The sequence below is a fragment of the Perissodus microlepis genome, chromosome 13 (assembly GCF_051167445.1).
Source record: "Perissodus microlepis isolate ML-2025 ecotype Zambia chromosome 13, ASM5116744v1, whole genome shotgun sequence".
Taxonomy (NCBI): Eukaryota; Metazoa; Chordata; class Actinopteri; order Cichliformes; family Cichlidae; genus Perissodus; species Perissodus microlepis.
Genome location: NC_140473.1, coordinates 5,750,879 through 5,775,133, shown reverse-complemented (window position 1 = coordinate 5,775,133; position 24,255 = coordinate 5,750,879). Strand labels below are relative to the sequence as shown.

Sequence of the window (24,255 nt, the reverse complement as noted above, 5' to 3'; positions counted from 1 at the left end):
CACTGATCGCTCTCAGCAAGGAGTCCATTATCTCTCATTATTAGCAAAGAGCAGTGTTTTTAGTTGGCTCAGGCCTTCGCCTTGCTAGCAAAAACTTGTAATCTTAATTTTATGGCTTGTTTTTAATCAGGTTCACGTCTTCTTTACCAGCTGGTGTTTGTGCCAACATCTCTTTCACTATGTCAGTATGCATCGCTTTCATCCAAGGTTTAGGAGAGAAGCTATAAACATTCGGTTTGGACATTTTAATAAAATGTATATGAGCTAACTGATAAATGGAAAGGTTAGGAATGTGAATGCCAGTCCCAGGAAACTAAAGTTACAGTTTTTAATTAAGTGAAGGCAGATTAACTCTGACCCATGTTGCCTGAGTGCAGATGGTCTTCCTAAGAAAGAGTGCAGGTATTCTGTGTGTGCGTGAGTGTTGTGGGGAGGGGGGATGATCCGAGACCCCGAGGGCAAAGAAGGGATGGAGAAAGAAAATGACAGATGGGATGAAAGCACAGAAACTGAGCGTGTGGGTGAGAGACGAAACAGTGCATGTGTATCTTTGTGTGCTAACTTATCATAACGAGTGTTTTAGTCTAATATTGAGACTGAAAATGTTTTCTTAAAAGTGAAAGTGTGCCAGTTGGATGAGATAACTCCCTCTGGATCAAATGTTAATAATTCTGCTCCAAACTTTCCTTGCAATAAAAACCCACCTTATTCTGCTTTGCATCAGCGTGCTGTCATCTAAGCAAGCAAAACTGTTCTGGAAACTAGTCCTCTCCTCCCCTCTGGTGATATTTCTGTAGTTATTTGAAGACAAGATTTTTGAGTGGGGAAGGAAAGCTGTGGCTTGTTCAGGAGGATACTCTTTGTCAGAGTGTAAGTGCAGAGCAGGAGTGCGTGCATGTGCTCTGCGTCTGAATGACTGAGTGTTCTGGACGGAGCGACGGTCTCTTCCGCTCTGCTGCTGATCGATTACCGTGTCTGGACTCCACCGAGACTGAGCTAACTGGCCCTGCAGGAGAAAACCGAATCAGCCTGTGACCAAAAGAAGAAGAAAATAAAGCGCAGGAAGCGAGCTAACAACAAAAACCACATCCCATTGTCATCTCCAGCGTTTTACCCCCGAGGTGAAAAATGAAGCAGATGGCATTCCATTTAAAAACACAACTGTATCAGCACCAGCTCTTCTTTTCTCTCTGGACTGTGCGACTCCATTCATGTGTGGTGTCCATCTGTTCTGATCAGTGCAACAATTCTGATTCAACCTGATTGGAGTCAGATTTGATTAACAATTCCTCCTGTTGGTGGATTTCTAAGAAAAGGTGCATTCGTCCTCCTGTTCAAATGTAGTGGCAACATAATTATTAGTTTTCTACAGAGAAGGAAGAAAAATAGTGTTTTGGTCAATTATTTCTGTTTTTGCAATAATAATTCTTTTATTGTTTGGAAGTCTGTTTGTTTCCCCATAAATAATAACACATTTGTAGATTGAGCAGCAGAGTTGAGTATGTGGGTTGCGCCCATGAAAAACTTGCCAAACCTTCTCTTGCTAGTGCCAAACAGCTTTTTCTGCTGTTGGCTCTTGTTTAGAGCTCCTGGTACCCCGGGTGCTGACAGTAGGGGGGCCTGATTGGTCCTGTTCATCGATGAGTCGGGAGTTTTTCTACACCTGTTGGGTCGTACGGTCAAAATGTTGCAGTGTTGATTGCTGGTAACAGTAAGGTAACAGTTTTTAGTGGAGACAGTGCGGTGACGGTGTGGGCGGCGTCTCCCTCACTGGAAAAATGCGACTTGTCATTATTATAGACAATCTCAATGCAGAGATGTCTCAAGATGAGATTCTGCAGCCAGTGGCAATCCCATATCTCCCCAGTCTGGGACCGAACTCTATCCTCCAAGATGACGACACTCTCCGCAGAGCGAGGCTTATCATTGACTTGGATGGAATGACCTGCCTGCAGTCCTGACCTCAACCCCACTGGGATCAGTTTGGATGTGCTGTTTGTGCCAGAGTGACTAACACAACCACATTGGCTGATTTGTGACAAATGAAGAATAGGATGTCATCACACAGCAGTGTGTGACCAGGCTGGAGACCAGGCTGGAGACCAGCCATCCAAGCCCCCGTTTGTTAAAAGAATAAACTGTTAAATTGCCAATATCTCTTTATTGTGTTTCTTCAGGCTTCAACCATCCAATCTAAAAAATGACACCAGCCAAGAGTCAGTACCAGACGTTTTATAAATGAAAGACTTTTATAAATGAAAGAAAGATTGTAGGAATAGTCTTAACCACTTGAGGTGAGGGCTCTTCAAAAAGAAATGAAGCTGCCTTTGACTCTTACACTACCATCATCTGAAAACCTACACAGACAGATTATAAGAATGTATAGTGATAAAACGCAAAACCAAAAAAGCAGATTTCATGGTTTCTGTATCTGCATGTCAGAAAGCCAAACAATTGCTATTAGCTAGATAAACATGCATGATCAAAAGGTTTTGACAGCAGACGTTAAAGATAGTTGGGGCACAAAAATGAAACCTATACAGGGTCCTGGTAGTGTGCAGGCTGGCACGCTATCATCGTTTACTGGGACACTCAATGGGAATACGTGTTTATTAAAAAAAAATATTTTAGCTTTCGTGCTGTTGTAACTGAAAAACAGTTACTAGTTTCCGGCTTTAGAATAGTGACCAAAAATCACATCCTATATCTCTTAAACGATTTTCCAAATCCTCCATGGAAAGCATCAAAAATCCAATCTCCATAAGGAGTTTTCATAAGGATTTAGACCAGGGGTGTCCAACTCCAGGCCTCAAGATCAGGTGTCCTGCAGGTTTTAGATCTCACCTTGGGTCAACACACCTGAATCAAATGACTAGTTCACAACCAAACCTCTGGAGAACTTCAAGACATGTTGAGGAGGTAATTTAGCCATTTAAATCAGCTGTGATGGATCACGTCTAAAACCTGCAGGACACCTCGAGGCCTGGAGTTGGAAACCCCTGGTTTAGACAAAGCACTCGCACTTTGGTTGATGTCTGTACTGTGGTGCAAATACAATGTTCTGAAACTGGACTGGTTAAAGTGCAAAGTTGTTTTGTCTTGTTTCTTGTGGACTTTGGAAATTTGCACAGCCCTGTGAATCATATTGCTTTATATTATTAAAGTCATAAGCAGAGAAAAAAAATGAATATAGGTCTCCAATGATAAGTGAGATGAACTGCTCGTCACATTGAGAATGGTTGCTCAAGCTCACCCTCATATCCGCTCCCATTTTCTCTTCCCTTTGAAGAGATGATCCATTTTATCTGTTCCTTTTATTAATGCAAGACTTCCAGCCTCTTGGGTTTGATCATTTTTATTAAAGCTAATAATCTTTATTTATAGTCTTTTTTTTTTAACTCTTGCGTTCACACAAGGCAGCACCTTCATAACTGACTCTACCAAAACAATGTAAGGTTCACAGTCCTGCGGGTTTAACATATCATTGAGTTCAACACATACAAGCATATTAGTAAGATATAGCAGATGAAAAGGGATGGCAGGTGGTAAAAAGGAAAGGAGGGGAAAAAACAACTCATGTAAGGGTTTTATTTCACCTCCCATGGAGATCAGCCTGGCTGTGAGCGAGGAGAGAAGTTGCGAAGGTGATGTTGCTACTCAGAAAGTGATGTTGATGAAGTGTGTGCTTGTGTGTGTCTTTTCTTTCCAGCTACTGACAGTGAACCCAGAGCATCGTTTCTCCAGCCTGTCTGACATGCAGACTGCTCCCTACCTCGCTGACGTCAACTGGGACGCTGTGTATGAGAAGAAAATGGAGGCTGGATTTGTTCCCAATGTTAGTGTAAAGCCATCACATACCTCGCTCTCTCTCACACACACAGACTGAAGCACTCCTTCATGCTTGCTGATCATAATGAGCATTTTTGGCAACTAAATAATGCACGCTGGCATGCAGCGTCTTTGCAGTGCACTCACCTTATATTCCTGCTTGCATGTCAGTGCATTCATGTGTGCTGTTCCCTGTTGATGCTCAGACCGTGTGCACTCTGTGGTCCATTTACGATGGATGCTGCTCCTGTGTTTGTTTCTAATTATCTCGCGTGCATCTCGCTCACACAGAAAGGTCGCCTGCACTGCGACCCCACCTTCGAGCTGGAGGAGATGATCCTGGAGTCACGTCCTCTTCACAAGAAGAAAAAGAGGCTGGCAAAGAACCGATCACGAGACAACAGCAAGGATTCACAGTCTGTAAGTGACACGGTGCTCTGCACAGAGCTGCTGTGTCCGTTCTTTTATCTCATAAAGCAACACTTAGTGTGATACCTCTGATACCAACAGCTTTGACTTTTATGCATAGAGGGCACAAACTAAACCATTAGTTTGCAATTAATGTGCTTCTTAGTGAGTCGTGAGCGCTACCACTAAAGAAACTTTTTAAAGCAGTGTGTTGGTAGCTGCTGGTAGTTTTGATTTGATTATAATGCTTAAAATATACATGATCAGGCATAACAACCTGTGACATGATAACACTGATTATCTGTTCATCATGGCACCTGTTAGCAGCTGGGACATATTAGGGAGCAAGTGAACATTTTGTCCTCAAAGTTGATGTTAAAAGCAGGAAAAATGGACAAGTGCAAGGATTTAATTAAGTTTGACAAGAGCCACATTATGATGGCTAGATAACTGGGTCAGAGCATCTCCAAAACCACAGCTCATGTGTTCCCAGTCTGCAGTGGTCAGTATCTCTCAAAAGTGGCCCAAGGAAGGAACTGTGACAGGTGGAGCGATGGTTGGCCCGCGTGGTCCAATCCAACAGACGAGCTACCATAGCTCAAATTACAGAAAGCCTCTGATTGGTTCTGATAGAAAGGTGTCAAGGTGTATGTTTTTTATTCCCTGATCTAAAGAATAGTGAAAACCGGAGAACTGGTAAACACTGTAACCAAAGAAAAGTCAATAAAAATAATAAAAAGGATCCCAGTCCTCAGAAAGGCAAAATGATCTCCATCTTCTTTCATATTTAGTAACAAGAGATGAAGTCCTCTTAGTAGTTATATAACCTCTGCATTAAAAGCACTATGTTCTGTTGAGGAGGATGATTTTGGAGCCACGAGTATGAAGGTGGAATTGTCACTGCATCTGTTAAAAGGCCTCTTCTCTTTGATCATACAAAGGGATAATTTTAGTTTTTTCATCTTCAAAAGAGTTATTTTCTCGTAGGCACCGATATGATTTGCTGTTTACCTGTTATTTTGATCTTTGTAGCCTTACCTCCAGCAGATTAGTGTGGTTTTTGCTTTGTACAGTTAGGTTTTTGTTAACTTTTGGACAATTACACATCTTCTATAATGTGGCCTTTGTGCAGCACTGCAGTAGACTTTGAATCACAGTCCTTGTATGATTGTGCAGACTTTCAACTTAAGATCAAAGGGGTTTAACAAAAGCATTGCATTAACTGCTTAGGAATTACAGTCATTTGAATACACAGTCTCTATTTTTAGAGATTGAAAATACAAAGATTGTTTTTAGTACTTGGATGAAGCCTAGAACCATGGATGTCACCCAATGGCCTTCTTGTCAAGTGTAAATGGTGGTTTTGCATATTGTGATCAGTCGCGTGTTTTTCCATTCATGAAAGCATCTCTCAGTTGTAGCCTATGAAAGTTAAATGCCTGCCTCCTTGAGACGTTTTTGCTTGGTCCTTGAGGGTGAAAAACTACCAAGTAGCTTCCAAGTTCAACACTTGGAATCAGCTCCGTATCGTTCATCTGCTTCAGCTCATGAAATAATGAGAGAACAGAGCACGAAACATCTCATCAGTAACCTGCTTACTTTTGAGCCTCTAAATATGAATTCTTGTAATTCCTAAACAATTAATCCAAAGCTTTTTTTTTTTCATAACCCTTTAATTAAAGGTGAAAGTCTGAATTTCACTGAACAAAATTACAAAATGTGTTTGATTGTCCAGATACTTACAGACAGACTTAACTGTCATTGCTAAAAGCGAAAGATTATGAAGGGAACACCAGAAGAGTCGTGTAAATTATTTTTACCCACTGCATTACTCATTGGTACAGTTTTTATAAAGAGCCTGGGCCATTCCAGGATAACAATGCAGCTCAGGCTCACCTTTGTCTCCGCTCTGTCACATCCTGTCAAAACTGTATATTTTTAGATTGGCAGTGAGCCAGCTGGCATTTTTTTTCCTCAGCTGTAGTGAATTACCTGTGCTCTTAGCTCTGTGATACAGTAGAAGGATAAAGTGAGACACCTGTGTAATCATGCTCACAGAGGCAATACAGTACAGTTTCTATATCGTTGAATACTTGCTGTTGATCTTTGGAGTCTCGGCAGTTTGCGTCCCCCTACCTGAGCCTGTTCTTCCTGCTAAAACTGATTTTTTTCTTTCCACTGTCACCAAGTACTAACTTGATTGTTCGGCTACGTTCACACTGCAGGCGAAAGCGCATCAAATCCGACTTTTTTGACCCTATGCGACCCATATCCGATCATGGTATGACAGTTTGAACGGCACAAATCCGATATTTTCAAATCCGACCTGGGTCGCTTTCATATGTGGTTTAATCCGATACATATCTGATGTCTTAGAAAGCGACTGCTGTGTGAATGTTCATGTCGCATTAAATCCGTCTTTTACGTCACTGACATAAGACGGACGCCGATTATCAGCTCTGGAGAAGACAAACGGGAAAGCATGGCGGCCATTGTTGCTCTCTTTTTTCTCAGTGTCCTTCTTTCTCTAATTAATTTGTCAAAATTCTGTCGGTTACGACTGTGCAGAAATCGATAGACGGCTGCAACAACACCTACTAGCTCTGTAGCCGCCATTTTTACTTCCGTAAACAGAGCGCGTTGCGTGTCTTCTTTTGCGCATGCGGGCCGCTTTGAGGGCCGTGAACCGTTCACACTAGAGCGCGTTTGCTGTCACGTTTTATTTGTAGTGTGAACAACCAGACAAAAAAATCAGAATTGAGCATTAAGACCTGCAGCGTGAACGTAGCCTCTCTCTATTTCTCACTTTACAATATAAAGAGCTGTTGTTGTGATTTTCCACTGTACAGTTAAAATTGAATTAATAGGCTGTTCTGTTAAAAGGATGAAATGAATAATCCCCAAAAAAGAAAAATTATTGCAGTTTAAATGTTACCAATTTCAATTTCAGTTCGAACAACTACAGCAAAACAAAAGGATTTTGAGGTAGCAGATGAATAGCAAAGCAAGATATAAATGTCCCCCTCATTTTGCCTTAATGCGTGATGAGGTCTGCTGTCTGATTTGTGTGTGCTGTGGGCAGGATCAGAGTGTAACTGCAGCAGTGCAGTCTCTGTTTCTTTGCCTTGGTGTTATGTTTGATTGAGACATTATTTACCACAGACGGGAGACGTCCTCTCTGTATTTATGAAAAGCAGCCTGCACCCATCAGACGCTCCTCATGACATCAGCGCGTGTGCGTGTGTCACATGTTATCAGGGCTGATGAACATGTGCAAAGAGCGTGCACCTCTAACAATAGGGTTGTGAGACGCTGTGTGTGGAGCACATACATGCGTGTGTGCCCGCTTGCGTGTACTCATACTGCGTTATTACTGAGATTATTAAATTATGAAGCCTTCGGTGCCGTTGTCATGGCCCCAAGTGCTTTTGGAAATATGAGCTTCTATTTTCGTCTTGGGCCAAACATCCAATTTGAGGAGAGCTCACAAACAATTCATGACTTGTTTAAAAGAGCAACGAGGGGGAAGGATGAATATCCCTGGGAGGTCACGCACTTGACAGATTGAAGTTGACGTCAAGTTTTGTTTTGTGTTTTTTTTAATCTGCGGTTCTTGATGATGCCGATGATGATGAGGTCGATGTGTAAGGTGACGATGAGTGTGCTTTGTCTGTCATCTGCCTGCAGGAGAACGACTATCTACAGGAGTGCCTTGAAGTGGTGCAGCAAGAGTTCATGATCTTCAACCGAGAGAAGTAAGAGAACAGAAGAGCAGCAGACCGTCTATAACACGGGCTAAAAGCAGAGGTTTCTTTTTTTTTATTCAACGCAGCCAGAATGAAATTAGCTACCATTAGTGTCATCCTTTTAGAACGAATGCAAAGGACAGAAACATTCCTGCCACTTGCCTTGTTTGCCCTTTAAACAATCGGATTGATATCCTCAGCTGGAGCTAAATTTAATCTTCTTTCATGTTTCTTTTCTTAGATTGTGAGGCAACATAGGGGTTCATTTGTCTTTGATCTTAGTTATCTCGCAACCTCTTATTTTTGGGGGGCAGCAATCATATATTTAGAAAACCAACGGCAGTAATTTAGCTAAATTAGTTTATTTACAGTTAAAACTAGATATTTTGCCCATAAACCCCTGAGACAAGAGGTCAGCACATTTTACTGTTTCTTTTATTAAATTGCATAAAATCCATGCACAAAAGACAAATTGAGACTTTAAAATGATATAGCAGTTTAAGGTAGCAAAGCATCTTCGTCCTTGTCCTTGTTTCCCTTGCTAGAATCAACAGCTTAACAGTTATGTCACAATCATGTCAATCAGGAACCAGTGCAGGCACAGGGAGAACATATAAGAGGCTCAGTTGATCAGGAGGACCAAAGCTGGTGCTGTCTTCCTGCTCTAAAGTGTCAGCATTAACCAGTATGCTAGCATTCAGTCCTGTAATAATACATCGTTTCAAATATGTTAAGGTTCTTGTTTTCCAAGGTGCTACTGATGCTGAGAAACATCTGGGGGAAAATGCAAAAAAATACAAATTTCTCACAACCTATGCTTGTAGATATTATATCAAACTTAAACGCCTTTACTGTTTAATCATGAAAGTGTCTCCTTTTACATTTTTCCCCATGCAGATTTTTTTGCATGCTCATTTCATAAGATTCATGTAGGAAACGGACAAAAAGTAGAGTCTTACGCAATGTCTGACTTGTGAAAATAAACAGTCGTGTGAAAAAAGTTTCAAAGGACTCTTTGCAGTCCTATAAAAAGCTCAGTACATTGTTCACTCGTTTATCGCTGGAGTTAAGTTAAAAAAAAAAACCTGTGATAGGTGAAATCAGCGAAGTAGCCAGCTTTATTTTTTACAATTATTACAGATTTTTTTAAGACTGTAAAACCCCTCACTACACACTTTATACACTTTTCTCAGATGGGTAACTCAGATGGTAACTTCTACCTTCCTTTAACATGTCCACAAGTCCAACTTTTTGTGCAATGGTTAGCATCTTCCTTGACCTTTTGGGTGCTACCGCAGGTGACTTTGACGGTGCAAAGCGTTTCGTCGGCATTGTTGTTTGTTGGGGAGAAAACTTACAAACATACAGTACAGCACTTCACAGTCACACTGCTAGCAATAGAAGATTTATGTAAATTTGACAAGCTGAACACATTCTGTACTGTACAGGAGATACAGCACGAGATTGATTGACAATGGTCTACAGCCAATCAGGACGCAGAACACAATGTGCTGTTAAAAAAAAAAAAAAAAAAGCATGCAAAATTGCACCAAAAAAATGTGCAAAAGAGCGAGGCCGCGAAAGATGAACCGCGTTATAGCGAGGGACCACTGTACACCCTTACTGCTTCCATAGGAATTAAGAGTATAAGTAGCTGCTGCACTTGATTAATTGGGCATCAGCAAGTATGGACGCCTGTCTTTAGGTCTGGAGCATTCACGTATGTGACAATGCCACAATCGTTCAAGGAGTCTTCCGTGCAATGCTCAGCGAAACTGCAAAACACCTGCATCTCAGACTGTACAGGCAACAGTTAGAATGTTAAATGTTACATTTCATGACAGTACGATTAGAAAACGAGTGAGCAGGGATGGTTTGTTAAAAAGGGTTGCCAGGAAAAAGCTTCATTTCACTGGATGCAAAGGTTTGCTTTGGAAAGTTACATCTGAACACACTACAACAGCGGTCCCCAACCCCCGGGCCTCGGACCGGTACCGGTCCGTGAGTCGTTTGGTACCAGGCCGCGAGAGTTGAGGCTCAGGTGTGAAATCTATGGTTTTCATGGTTTCTATCGGTTTTCAGCGTTATTTTGTTATCGTTTTTATCGTTAACTCGGTTTTCCTGGGTCTTTTCACGTGTGTTATGAATAAATCTTCTTTTTTTTTGGTACCGGTACTAGTTTTATTTTGTTGTATTTATCCGCGACACCTTAAAGGCCGGTCCGTGAAAATATTGTCGGGCATAAACCGGTCCGTGGCGCAAAAAAGGTTGGGGACCGCTGCACTACAACACTTCTGTAATTATGTCTTTTAAACATAGAAGACTAAAATGGAGATGTTTGGCTATAATGGATAGTGCCATGTTTGGCCTAACCCAAACCAGCTCATCAGCTCAAACTCCTTATAACAACGGCCAAGCACGGTGGTGGAGGGGTGATGATTTGAGTTTGGTTTTTGGAGTTTTTTTGCAACCATGGGACCTGGATACCTCACAGTCGACCATGATCTGCTCTGTAAAACAAAGTATTCTAGAGTCAAATGAGACCATCGTGTCAGCTAAAGCGTGGCAGAAACTGGGTCATGCAACATGACAATGGTGCTAAGTGCACCATCAAATTTACAACAGAATGGCTAAAAAAGAAAGGAATCAAGGTGTTACTATGGCCCAGACCTCAAACCAACTAAAATGCTTTGGCAGGATCTTAAGAGAGCTGTGCATAAGCAAACAAGGTGTTGTTCAGAAGAAAATAAGGTTAGATTGATAGGTAAACAATTTGCTCGATATTAAAACCCGTAAAAACCTCCCAAATATATCAATAACAACAACAATTTGGATCAAGTGTAATATCTTGTATGATCAAAATGCTGAGGATGCCACTTTCATACGATAGTATAAGGAATGTACCTTGTATGAGACACATAATACATAAATATTTACTACATTTCTTTTCTGTATGGGCGACTTCATTTATTTTTTCCACCTTTTTCCCCTCCGTTGTGTTTGTTACGTTGCAGATACAGCACACAATCAAACATTTCTGACTGTGCATACTGATTGTTTGACTAATCTGGAGGTTTGTTTAAGACCCGTCTGATTGTTTTGACTGCTCCAGTTTCTCCTGCTGTCAGACGTTGCTGCAGCGATATCAGTGTATTTTCCCCCCTACGTGTCCACACGCACTTTCAAAACTAAGGCGGCACAATAACAATTCATGATGATAGTCAGATCTATAAAAATAAATCTGCACTTGAAAGGTTTGCAGTCATAATGATGAGTTTAAAAAAAAACTGTCACCTTTACTTATACCACGACTGCTTTGGTGAATGTGGGGCTGACACTGGAAATGCTCGTAAGATTGCAGTGGGAACGCTGTCAGATACGGAAAGTTAAGGGCTGCCATATGTGAACAGGTACAGCAAATGCTAATTTAATCCTCTGAGAGCATGCAGTGTAGAGTTACTGGTATAGGAAGAAAAGCATTACATATTACTCCAGACCTTTACGACAGCCAAGCTTCTGTAATGAAATGGCTCGGTTATGTAAATCAGAGATGACAGGAGGCTTTTTAAGAGTGTAGCTAAATATAATGCATCTAATGTTTTCTTTACATCTGCAGAATACACACCGCACAACATAAATGACTACTTTACAGTCCATTTATCATAGAATGTATCTTTGTATGTAAAGTGAGCAACATTGGTTCAGTGCTGCTCTAAATTATTGCCTCATTTATTATTGACCAGGTCCTGCCGCTGCAATGTTACTGCAGTCCTCCTCTGTGGCAAATGTCTTATTATATCCTATTGGTCTGATTAATGGCATGTTACTTCTATTTATAATAGAGGGCATAATGTCTAGAATTATGTGCAGTGATGTGCATTATATAGTAAAGTCTAAAGGCCTCTTGACGATTTTTCTGAGGATTTCATAGCTCAAAAGTTTGGAAAAATAATTTAATTACACAACATGGGGGCATATCTCGGCTGCCATCATAAATGTGGTGATTTAGTTTTATTTATATAGAGCCAGTTCACAGTTAGTTTATCTTGAATGGGTTTGTGTAGTGAGATAATAATATTAAAGACAGACTCAAACTATAAGATGTATCCCCTCTGAGCAGGTACTTGGTGACTGCGGGGAGGAAGAACTACCTTAGAACAGGAAGAGACGTCCAGGTTAGAGGCAGCCACCTGTAGCAGGCGATTGGAGAGTGAAGGGAAAGAGAAGAACAAAAAGAAGTGCACCTGGCAAACATGCACACATATTCAGGAGTCACTGTGTTCCTCAGGTTGAAAAAGCGTCAGGAGGAGGGTCAGTCAGAGGCCGGGAATTATGACGCTAGCGGCGACGGGGACGGAGAGGCAGAAAGCGGAGCCGCCGATGAGGACGCGAACGAGCCAGAACCAGGACCGGAAGCTGATCCCGAGCAGGCGCCCGAGTCTGCCTCCAAACTGAGCATGTGCGGCTCAGTGTGTTCCTCCCCCGGCAGCTGCTAGCGCCACATCGCCTCACAGTGACGATGGCAGCTCTCTCTGGCGGCTGCGGTGTTTGTGCCATGCCAACAGATATCTTCTCACCTCTCTCTCATGTCGTAGTCTACAGCGGAGGAAAATGACAGCGGGGCAACTTGGCGCACAGCAGCAGCTCCCATAATGGTTCCCCTCATTTACACCCCCCGCCCCCCATAGCATCTTTTTGGTAAGGCATGAATGAAGCGGAATCCCAGAGAGTCCCTGCCTATTGTACCTACCGCCCTAGAGTAAGCTCCAACTTCTATGCAATGTTACAGTATAGCATGACAAAATAATAAGGTATCACTTACTAGGAGGTGTCGTTCCATAAGCAGAGAGCCACACGAGCATGATGACATCCCGAGCAATAGCAGTCTACGGCTTTTTGAATAAGGTTAGTGGTTTTGGTGGAGGTGCCTCCCTTTATTATCCCTGTTCCAGATCCGATGGGGGACGACTGAATTATTCAGCACTCGAAGGCACTCGGTTTATTTTATTGCCTGTGTCTTCAGTTCACTCTTACCCCCTTTCATGTGATGTGTGCCCTAATTTGGAACATTTTTTTCCTCCTGGAGCGCCTTCCTCTTGTTGCAACACCTTCCTGTGGTACATTTCCAGTAAGTGTTGATGGCTGTCTGCAGTCAGCAAAGACAGTGTGACTGGTTTCATGTTGTAAACCTGTTTAAAGTTGTGCCTGTCGATGATGATTGGTATTTGTTAATCACACCGTAGCCATGGATGCGTTATAGGGCAGATTTTCCTCTTTTAAGTCTTAACCAGCTAGCTGTTTTTTCTTTTTTCCCCTTCAGGCCTTTTTAGGAGGAGAAGGTACTGAAGTTAAAATCAGTCCAGCAATCAGAATGAAAAGTTGTGCTTGTCACTGTGTCCAAAATGCTTACGAAGATTTAGTATTTTAGCCCTGCACCAAGCTCTGACCCAAAGAGGGTTCTGAAACTCAGCTCACTGCCAACAATGGCATCCTTTACAAATCTATAAGAAAGCTCTGTTTGCTTTACTAGACTTCATCATCTTGTTAAGTGCTTAGTTTAGGATAAAGATCATCTCCCTGTAGAGGTTGGTTTGGGGTAGCTGTGCCCTGTCGGTACGTCAAACTGCATAGATGAGCTACTCTTTGATTGTCGTAGTGAGAGTGGTACATTTTAGGGTGGCGCCGTTAATCTCAGTCTGAGAATATGTAGCAAAAGACCACCTTAAAAACCCGAAGGCCTAACAAATTGAAAAACCATGTAAATAGCATACAGTGTAGGTAATTAAACTGACCACAGTTTTATGTGGGACTGCTAACTCGACGTGTAAACTTAAGGAAGAGCTGTGTGAAGCTTCACACCACTTCATCCCGCTCTTCTTTCCAAGTGTGCAGGCACAACTTGTAGGCAATATATGCCAAAGCTTTTCTACCATTTGCAACCATTTCTAAGGAACTTTGAGTGTGTGAATGTATGTCTCTTTATCCCTCTGATAACATAAAGTCAGTTATTTCTGCAAGTGAAGACATCGTAATTTATACAATCATAATGTGATGATGTGCAAACTGTCTATTTCAGGTAATGCATCTTGGGAAATACACCTGTTTGCTGTCTTGATGCAGCATTTCCACCAGTAAAGCTGTTTACCCCGGCAGCTTTGACTGACCTTTGGGGGTTGGAGCCACAATTTAATGTTACACTCAGTTAATTTTGTGCCATCGCCTGCTGTAATGTTAATTGTGAGGTGCAGACAGAACAGTGTTGGCCTAAGTGCATCTCTGCACTCCCACTCTGCTCGGTCAACGAATGGTCTAGCCTCCACAGTGTAATTAGAGGACATGAGTGAAATATCACATGAACAGGTAAAACAGTATTAGCTACAATATTTGCTTCACTCTTTCTTTTGCCTAAACCGCCAACAGAAACAGTTAATGCCCAGCTATTAACCAACTTGATGACTGAAGCTTTTGTATTTAAAAAAAAAAAAAAAAATTGTTCTTGTGCCCAACAGGGGGATTAATTAAGGCCCAGTGGCTTTCCGGGGAAGATCGATACTCATGTCTTTGTTTTAAATAAAGAGCTAGAGTCAGGTAGTGATTAGCCTAGCTTAACATAAAGAGTAGCCACAGGGCAAAACACCTTACCAAAACCTGTAAAAGCTTAGAAGTTAGCATTTGTCTTGTGTGATTAATTCTTATATAAATATTAATGTAGTGTTAATGTGCTCTGCTGGTTAAACAGCTAGATGTAGTGAATGAGTGGTCCTTAAAGGATGGATAAAACGTTCACATGTAGCTACACCACTAACTGGGCTGCTGAACCACCAATGGTTTGATTTCGGGCTGATGGTCATGTGACAGGCAAGAGTTGTGATTTTGCTGGCAGGGCAGCTCTAGCTTTGTAACGTCTTTCTGTTTTTAAAGCTACAAATAAGAACTTGATAAATTCTGTGTTAATGTTCTTTCAGTGTTATAATGTGAGAGTTGCCTAGTAACAGATTGTTCTAACATAATTATGAAAAAAAGCCAAACTCTGATACATTTTATTCAAGTAATGTCACTTGATAGTAAAGTGTTACCAGTTGACATGTTTCAAATGGAAACTTGAATATCAATCTAACATGAAATATAAAGCACACAGAGCTCCGTATAGTCTACTGTAATAATACATAGCTCATTAGTTCAGGTGTGGGCTTCTTCACTATTAGTCTCATATGACAGATCGATGTGTTAGCCTAGCTCACAGTGAATATTTTTTCTAGGAGCAGAGTCGTTTTACTACAGTTTCGCACATGCAGGGTTGAAAAATATTTACAGTGTTCACAGTAACTCTGATATGATGTGAACATAGCATTAACCTCTAGCAAAAGAGACAAAAGACAGTATCATATTTGGCTTATGACATGTTTGCTCTTAGCTAGCTTGCTAACATTAGACGCTAGGATACGGAGACTTGTGATTACAGCCTTTTCACACCAGCCTTTTTAATATGAAATACCAGGTAAACATGTTCTACAAATGACATTAATGAACGTTCTGTTATTTTAACTTTGAAAAGCTTTAATTAATGTGATAAGTTGACCTATGTTTATTTAGCATTTTATGTCAAAATGGCTGCTGTGTAGTCACCATAGCTAATTTTAAGCTAACCTAATAGCTGATACTTTCAAAACGCAGGCTGACTGCTTGATAAAGTTTTTTTTTTAATAAAATGGATCTATTATTAAGTGCTTGTTGAATTTTTAAACCTCCAATAAAACTCAGACAAGTAGGAAGTTGATAAAATTACGTAACTTCCACTGTTAAGCTAGGCTAACGGTTCCCCAGCTCTAGCTGTACAGTTGACGCTCAAACGTGACAGATGCTTTGACCTTGTTCCCAAAGGGAAAGCAAATAGGTGTGTTTCCCAAAAGTAAGCTGTTTCTTTAAAACACTACATTATGATTAGATTAAGAAGCTTTCTTAAAGAGACATGAAATGTTATCTTCCAAGTCTGCCAAAACGTGTGAGAAATTGAATAGTCTTGAGCCCTGTGCTTTTATTTTTGCATGTACCTTTACAGTATAAGCCTGTTTTTTGCCAAAGCCTGGAGCTTGAGCCCTACCGGCTGATTTGTGCATGCACAAGCTTTTGGTAATAGCATACCTCGACGCTCACCTGATTATCGACACAGTCCAAAATCAGAGTATAACCGGCCTGCGTGACTGTTTACTTTAAGCTGTACAAATTGTATAATCCCAGTGTTACATGGACGGCATGATATTTTAGATAATATGCAGTACCTTTTTGACATCCTGTAGGTTGTCTTAATGCTTTGTTCCAAGTATACAGGCTCGTACCCTCATGGTGAGTGGAATGAGGTCAGCAGCTGTGTGTCTGTTGTGGATTAAGTGTTGCATTGTTGTCTCTGCAGCAGAAGATGAAGATTTGAAACTGGGGCATGTTTTCACTTCACCTCAATACAGAAATTGCTGCATTAAAAAAGAAAAAAAACAAAACAAAACTGATTGTCTCCATTTGTGGTTATTTCTCAGACTGTCGGCACAGCATCAGACTCACCGTAGGCCTGAGGAGTGTGTGGAACAATGTGTTAATTATGTAAATGGAAAATATTTGATTTTAACAGTTGATTTAGGCGTAACTTTTCTCAAAGTTACACCAAACTAATCTAGACTTTCGTTCCTTGATGTCAGTGATCATTCCTACTTGGATCGTGCTTGCAAACCCTACCGACATATTTCTTCATGTATTAATGTTCTGTGTTTTAAAACGAGCCATCGTGCTATAGGGTTTGACCAGCAGCAGCATGTCTCAAACATTTTCTCACCGACTCTTTTGAGATTCTGTAGGTGTCTTAAGTCTGTGGTTACAGTTTGAAACTCAGTGCCCCGTCGAGAAAAGAAATCAAGAAGAAAAATGTGATCCATGCCACTCGTTTCCTCCCTTATGATCCTACTTTGCATAATGTTCTTGTGCTGCAGGATTTTTACAGGGAATCAGTAAAAGGCCTTGTTGCTGAAACTGAAACTGCTCCGTGTGTTCAGAAAACATGCTGCTTCAATCGCTTTGATAATGAAAATAAATCTCCTTCCAGTAATTTGGTGTGTGTGTCATTTTTACCCAAATGCAGCTTTAATGGCAAAGTTTGTTTGCAGACAGTAGGGGGCAGTGAAGAGCAGGGGCATGTACTGGGTGAACAGAGGCGTCCCTGGTGAACTGATCTCTAAATAGCAGTGTACAGTGAAGAGGAATCTAGGACTGACTAGAATAGAGACAAGGCTGTCACAGGATTTGTAAGTATACATAATGCAGAGGCTTGGCTTTGTTCAAAACATTTCCTCTTTTTTTTTTTTTTTGTATGATACAAACTTCATATGGAAAAATATAGAATAAATGCATAGACAGTTTCTCTTTAACAAGAAAATTCAAAGTCCACCCTATATGGATGTCTGCTTGGCTCAGGACTGGCTTCTCTCCACTGGATCTTCAAGGATGTCCACAGCCGTCTTTCCCACATTGTCCATCAGGTGGCGCCACTTTGGGGCCTCAATGGCATCCAGAAGAGCAGCCAGCTCAACCTCCAACTTTTCAACTGTGTCCTCCACTTGCTGCAGGAAGCGTGAGAAATGCGTGGTTGACAAATAAATAATACATTAATAAGTTGTAGTATGAATAATAGAATCACCACTGATGAATAATGAATCTGAATGAATAAAACAGTTTCCCAAAACAGCTGGTAACGCAAGGTAAGGTCTGAGTAGGACTGGGGTTTGCTGGATGTAGAGATCTGGAGTTGATCACTAGTGTATTAATAAAGTTATGAAAAAGGAAATGTTGAGGAATATTGGGCATTCATTCTGTCAAAACCAAGGAGGGAGGGGCTTCCAAACCCTGATGGTTTCAAACCACTGAGGCCTAAATGTGAGGTTGGATTAGAAACTACACCTTCTCCACTACATCCAGGCGGTGGTGAAGATTCGTGTGCTCCTGACAGGCGCTTGAACGCACCGCTCGAGGCAGAAGGTGGGGCTCAGGACCTGAAAACACATTAGATGTATACTCAGTGTTACAGATGCACAGTATAAGCAAACAAGATGTAATAATGAATCATGAAAGGTACTCGTGCTTTAATAATATGCTGATTTTAACACAGTATGAGAGACGAGAATAAGGAGATGTATTTATTCCTGTGAGCTTAACAAAACTTTAGTCACACACTAAAGGAACTGCTCTAGTATGGGATGTTAAAGAGAGAGGTCACATTATTACTGAGGTATAGAAGTTAACATCAGTGCCTTGTCACGCCACAATGCAGCCAGCTGATTAGGAGAGCTGAACTAAAAGACGGATCACTCATCTGTTTTATATCAGCTCAGAGTTGTGTAATCCTAGGCTCACTGTGTTCATGCAGAATTGGAGGTAAATTAGAACAATGCAACTGCATGCAAAGATCATGCAAAAGCAGGCATGTTTTTACAGGACCACCATGGTGGCATGCAGCTGCTGGTCACAGTTTAATTATGCACGGGAAGCATATCATTTAAACATGGCAGTGTCTTAGCAGTGCATAGCCATAAGATATGAAATCTGCCATTTACCTACAACTCTGGGCTTAATAGGGCTGTTATCCCCCCAAAGCATGAATACATTTAAAAAATAGAGCAAGCCTCAAATAATAACCACATGGGTGTGGTTCAAACTGAATATTCTTGCCAACATACTGTAGCTTTACGAAGAATAATGTACAAACTCTTGCCTCTTGTTTCTAACATCATTGTAACCACTAAATAAGAAATAAAGGCACTTCCTGTCAACATTGCTCATAACTACGGGTCCAAAGTGTTTTTTATACACAATATTTTCCAACCTAAAACCCTTTGTTGGCAAACCCTGTGGAGTTTACCACATCATGGGAAATGTTAACAGTCTGATGAAAATCTTGATGGGTCTTGATAATCATTCAGAAATAAAACAAAATCCAATTAAATCCAGTTCGTTCCTGCTTTGTGAGATAATAGCCGTACTTGACGGGTGGGTAAACAATAGAGTTCGTATCTTGTGGCCATGCATTACTAAGATGTTGCCACAGTGCCTTATTAACTTGTGGTCAGGACTTCATTATCACATTCTCATGTATTACTGACTCGTGGTGAAGCAAAATTTTGTGGCTACCCGCTAATATTTTTTCCATCCATGCCACCAAAAAGGCTCTGGGTTTGTTAGGTTGAGTGGCAGCTCGGGGCTTTGTCAAACTGTTTCAAAAACCGAGAGAGAAGAGGAGTTAAAAGACAACAAGACTGGAGGGAAATATGAGAAGAAGAAGAAGAGTTCATGGTGAGGTGAATTAGTCTAAGGACAAAAAACACTCCCAAACTGGCGTCTGTGCTAGCTAGCTTGCATCTATCATCATCTCTACATTTGTCTCACTGAGTGTTTGAGGATGAAAATGTATTTCCTGCTCTGTCTGAGAGGTTTTAGAGGAGCTTGTGGCTGATTTTTTTTTACCTTCAGACAAAGCCAGTTTAATTATTTCTTATGTTTTCCACTATTTCTATCAAGCTAAGCTAAACAACTGACTGTAGTTTGAAGTTTTCTTACTACAATGATCGTACCATATGAATGTATATGCATCTACAGTCACGAAAGTCAACAGAGTTTTGTTTGACTAAACACTAAAAACATGGTGACCAATTAGAACTGAAGTCCTTATATATCATAGACATACAGCGTAACAAACGATAATTCTTTCTAGTGAAGCTGAAGATGTTTTTGACAAACGGGACTTAAACCCTACGCCAAGTACTCCTAAAACTATGTGAAACCTTTCGTTTTTAATTTTTTGTGTTGTTTCTGTGCCGTTAACATTCATATTATAGAGAATATTAATATATTTCAAATATAAATGAATTATTCTGAAGGTTAAATAATCAGCCTGCAGATAAAACTTTCAGATTGATGTGAATCCAGAATCATGTGTACTATAAATGCGATTTTAAGTTATTGACCAACGAAATCATTACGGTGCTGTGTCCCTAAGCCCCTTGAATGTGTCTTTTATATCTATATGTTAAATGCATGCAGCGTTTGGCCATGCAAACATAACAGTACTCCATGTAAACAAACTCAAGAATTACACGTTGGGTTTAGTTTGTCTTTAAAACTGAAAAGGTTTCTGTGCAGATTGACTTTAGCTTGCAAAGAAAACAAATAAATATCAAAGTACATATTATTGTTACATGTCCTTATAAAGAAACAAGTCTTTGCCATCTGATGTACATCTTTAATGTAGAGCAGAAAACTAACCAGAGGAAATGTGCTTTTAGCTTATGTTGCTTATCTGCTCGTTTCCAAATGCAATGCTCCTTTTAACAGTTTATATTTTCTTGAATTATGTGACTCTTTAGTTAAACAGCAGCCGATTGATCAGGCATACTTGAAGGCCACAGTTAGTATGCTGAGGAGACAGTCGTGATGCTTGGTGTTAATTCGCTTCAGCAGGCCAGAGAGGGCCACATGCATTGTCCCAGGCATTTCCCTTCTCACACTTAAGTTTCCAATTATCTGTTTCTCTTTGAAGCCCGGGTATTTGGGGGACGCTTCCGTTCACTTGCAGCTCTCTGCTTCTTTTTTTAACGTCTTCTTATCGGCGACAGGCCAAGCTCCCCTTGATAGTATTTATTCTTTATAAAGTGACTGTCTCATCCGCTGGCTGAATGCTTGCAGCTGTGAAGTCACTCTCATTTAGAAACAACGAAACACTTGGTGTGAATGTAGACGGCTAAGGCTTGACAGCATGCGCAGTTATTGAGAATTAGTGATCTTTATGAAGTGTTTGGCTGACCCTGACCCCTAACTAAGTATTGTAGTTAGGGGTCAATTAGTCATTTTTTCTTTTGTGGCCAACACACAAAGAGTTGTACTCCCTTGTTCAGCTGTACCTGAACATCAAGCTGCCCTGATTTTACCACAGCCTCTCATGGAAACATTTTTACAAGCACCATTATGGTGTCCAGAGAGTGCCAAGTTCAGTACATGCAGGAATCGGGCCAAGAAAAAGCGATGGATGATGGAAGGTACATTAAATTCATCAGGCTTCCCAGCAAGCGGACTAAGCAGATGTCTGCCTCGGTGTGTGCTCCGCAGTGGGGGTTTTGTTGCACTCACTCTTGTGTATGAGGACTTGGCAAAGCTCGCTGCTTTGATTTGACAGTGACAGATGAATTATGAAAAGTCTGCAAAAGACATGAAGTTTTCCTACACTGGATCTACACTAAAGAGCCAGATGTGAATTTATCAAAGTGGCGGTTCTCGCTGTTGCATCTCACAACAGCCACAATCTTTTGTTGTAGTGAATGTGCTGCTGGTTTCAAAATCAAAAACAACAGGGGGAAGAAACGGAGGGATCTAGTTGGGAGTGAGGGGGGCTGAAATCCCTCCAAACCACAGCTGCGCTTCCATCTAAGTGTCAGCGTGTACACAGCGCAGCCTGCTCTTTTAGAGTAAAACTTGCAACGGGGAGCTACATGCTGAAGTTTGTGATGTATGTGGCGCCCACTGAGTCTGCCTTTTTTTGCAGATGCAATAAAAAGGGGCGGATGCGAAATCGCCAGCTTGTGTTAACAAACGGCAAGAAGGCATTTGTTCCTGTTTATGTTGGCATGTGCTTTCAGGCCATCTCGCTGAAGACTGTTTTTCCTCTTTCAGAGCTCTTCCAAGAGGTTAAGAAATGCACATGCACACGTAAACACACATCAAGAAAACACACCACAGGAAAAGCAAACACAGATATGACGATCTAACACAGCACCGTGCTGCAGCTGAGGACAAAGGTCAACGACCCGGTGTGTGTGTTGAGCGTGTTTGTACGTGATGCTTTGCGTGGCTCTCTATAGGAGAGCAGGAGTTCAGCTGAGTGTAAAATTGAAAAGTCAATACAGGTCAGAGCTCACTGTTTAACCGACAGCCGCATTACTTTTAAAGTTTAAGCTATGAGTCAGCTGACATTTCAGACCTTTCCTCCTTACTCCACACTGCTGACATCCAAAATGACACTTTGGTTGGGTAACTTTACCTTCTCCTTTCAGTTTAAAACCTTCTGCAGTACTGGTCTGTTGTAGTAAAGAGAGAGCTGAGCATAAAAGCACAGTTGGTGATTTACCAGTGGACCCATATTTCTACTTCTACCCATGGTCACGAGCTTCTGGCAATGACAGAAGGAATGAAATTACTTCCTCTGGGGTGGTAGTACTCTCAAATAGATATAGAGTGAGAAGCTTGGACATTTGGAAAGGGCTCAGAGTAAAACAGCCTCCTGGAAGCCTCCTAGAAGCAGAAGCAGGAGAGAATACATCTCTCGGCTGGCTTGGTCTTGGTAGCCCACCAGAAGAGCTGGAGGAGGTGGCTGGGAAGCGGGAGGTCATCCCTGCTTACACGTGAATTATACTTCTGCGTCAGATCTACTTTGTAACAAACACCATAACCAGAACCCCATTTTAACAGCCTTCTATGTAACCTGACATGAACCTCCTGAGAAGTGTAACTACACGCCGGGTCGATGCATACCACAACGACTTGAATGGTGTGGAAGGTTGTGGTGTGGGCATACAAGATGCTGGATGGATGTGTGGATGGATGGCTGCTGGATGGATGGTTGGCTTGATGGATGGATGGATGATGGATGCCTGTTAGATGGATGGATGGATGGATGGATGGATGGTTGGCTGCTGGATGGATGGTTGGCTGGATGGATGGATGGATGGATGGGTGGATGATGCATGGATGATGGATGGATGGATGGATGGATGATGGATGGATGGATGGATGATGCATGGATGATGGATGGATGGATGGTTGGCTTGATGGATGGATAGTTGGCTGGATGATGCATGGATGATGGATGGATGGATGGATGATGGATGGATGGATGGATGGCTGATGGATGGATGGGTGGCTGTTTTGGTGGCATGCAGTGACTCCAGTTTAGTTGACACATCAGTCAGCTGAATGCTACTTTCAGCTGACTGTGAAATAACTAAAGACAGCACTACCCCTGCTTTGCTTGAATATAATCAGCTGATTTCAGTTGACTTCACTTTTCACTGACGCTTCCATTCTTTCATGTAAAAACAAACGAACTTGAACTATTTTCAGCGTGTTAAGTTAATCAGAAAAGCCATCTGGTTTCTGTGCTTACAAGTCAACTGTCACGTCCACTGCTTTTGCCTCTTGCTCTGTGACAGTTCAACTGTTTTCACTACTTTTTCTTTTTGTAGCATTTACATCTTTTCTTTTTTTTTTTCAAGAAAACCGAACACACGAGTCTATAACTATTCTATGACCCCATTATCTTTTCATACTTAGTGTGTGAAATAAAAACGAAGTTTTTAGATGACATCAACTGTGGTCTGTGTGCGTTCACTCTGTTTGCTTCCTGCAGTTGGCCATTCTTGTAGTATGAAGTCAGTGTAATTCACACTCTGAGGCTGTCACACACAGATTTGGCTCTGAGGGATTGTCCCACATATTTCTGAATTTCCATTCGATTTCGGTGACACTGGAACACGCAGAGCTCAGAAATGCTGGTTTGAAGCGGCAGATGAACACGATACATGAAGTGATCGTTTGAGAAATACTCGCAACGTATTCGCTCAAGTGTAGCCAGAGCTGCAGTTAAATTAGTAACAGATGTGCTGGCAAAATCCCGAACACACTCAAACATGCATGATGTCAGTTTGGCGCTCATGTGAGCACGCACACACAAACACACACACACAGACGCACACACATCTGTAAACCTCTAAAGTCTATTGCACTGTGCTACAAACATGTAGTAGGATGGAGTTGATCGGATGTATCTCCACTAAACTGATCCATAAATCAGTTTTAGCAAATCAAAACGCTGATCTCTGTTCTGCGTTCTCTGACTCTTCCTGTTTGACCTGTGACCCCCACCTCCACCACGATACACACCACACTTACCTGCTGCGGCATAGCCAATCAGGAGGAGGAGGAGTCCAATCGAGGAGCCGGAGGTCCAGCTCATGATGAAGACAGAAACCTGGCGGGCAGCTGGTGGCAAAGAGTGAGGAGTGTGAGAGAAAAGAAACAAAGAAGTGAGAGCCCCGAAATCTCTTTTAACTCAAAATTAGGATAAAAAGCCAAAGATTTCTGCTTCCATAAAGCTCTTCCCTTCTCCCTCTCTGTGTTCGGTCCTTTGCTTTCTAATCCTTCCCTCCCTGACTTGGTTGAGCTCACTTTCCTAATGAAAACATTAGAA

The 24,255-nt window shown here is 41.5% G+C and overlaps 2 protein-coding genes across 2 annotated transcripts in view; one reads left to right on the top strand and one right to left on the bottom strand.

The window, feature by feature from the left end:
- Positions 1-17,076, top strand: part of stk32c (serine/threonine kinase 32C) — a 96,888-nt gene extending 79,812 nt beyond the window's left edge. The window contains exons 9-12 of the mRNA XM_084948596.1: positions 3,710-3,835; positions 4,120-4,248; positions 7,924-7,991; positions 12,271-17,076. Of these exons, the coding sequence (XP_084804722.1) occupies positions 3,710-3,835; positions 4,120-4,248; positions 7,924-7,991; positions 12,271-12,478 (531 nt within the window). The 3' untranslated portion in view covers positions 12,479-17,076. The remainder of the gene's footprint in view (positions 1-3,709; positions 3,836-4,119; positions 4,249-7,923; positions 7,992-12,270) is intronic.
- An 84-nt stretch (positions 17,077-17,160) lies between these two features.
- LOC146374552 (placenta-specific protein 9-like) lies at positions 17,161-24,255 on the bottom strand. Its single transcript, XM_084948598.1, has 3 exons — positions 23,958-24,255; positions 17,925-18,016; positions 17,161-17,587 (listed from the first exon to the last, which is right to left on the bottom strand). Exons 1-3 carry the CDS (start codon positions 24,019-24,021, stop codon positions 17,438-17,440), a joined length of 306 nt encoding a protein of 101 aa, XP_084804724.1. The 5' UTR covers positions 24,022-24,255; the 3' UTR covers positions 17,161-17,437.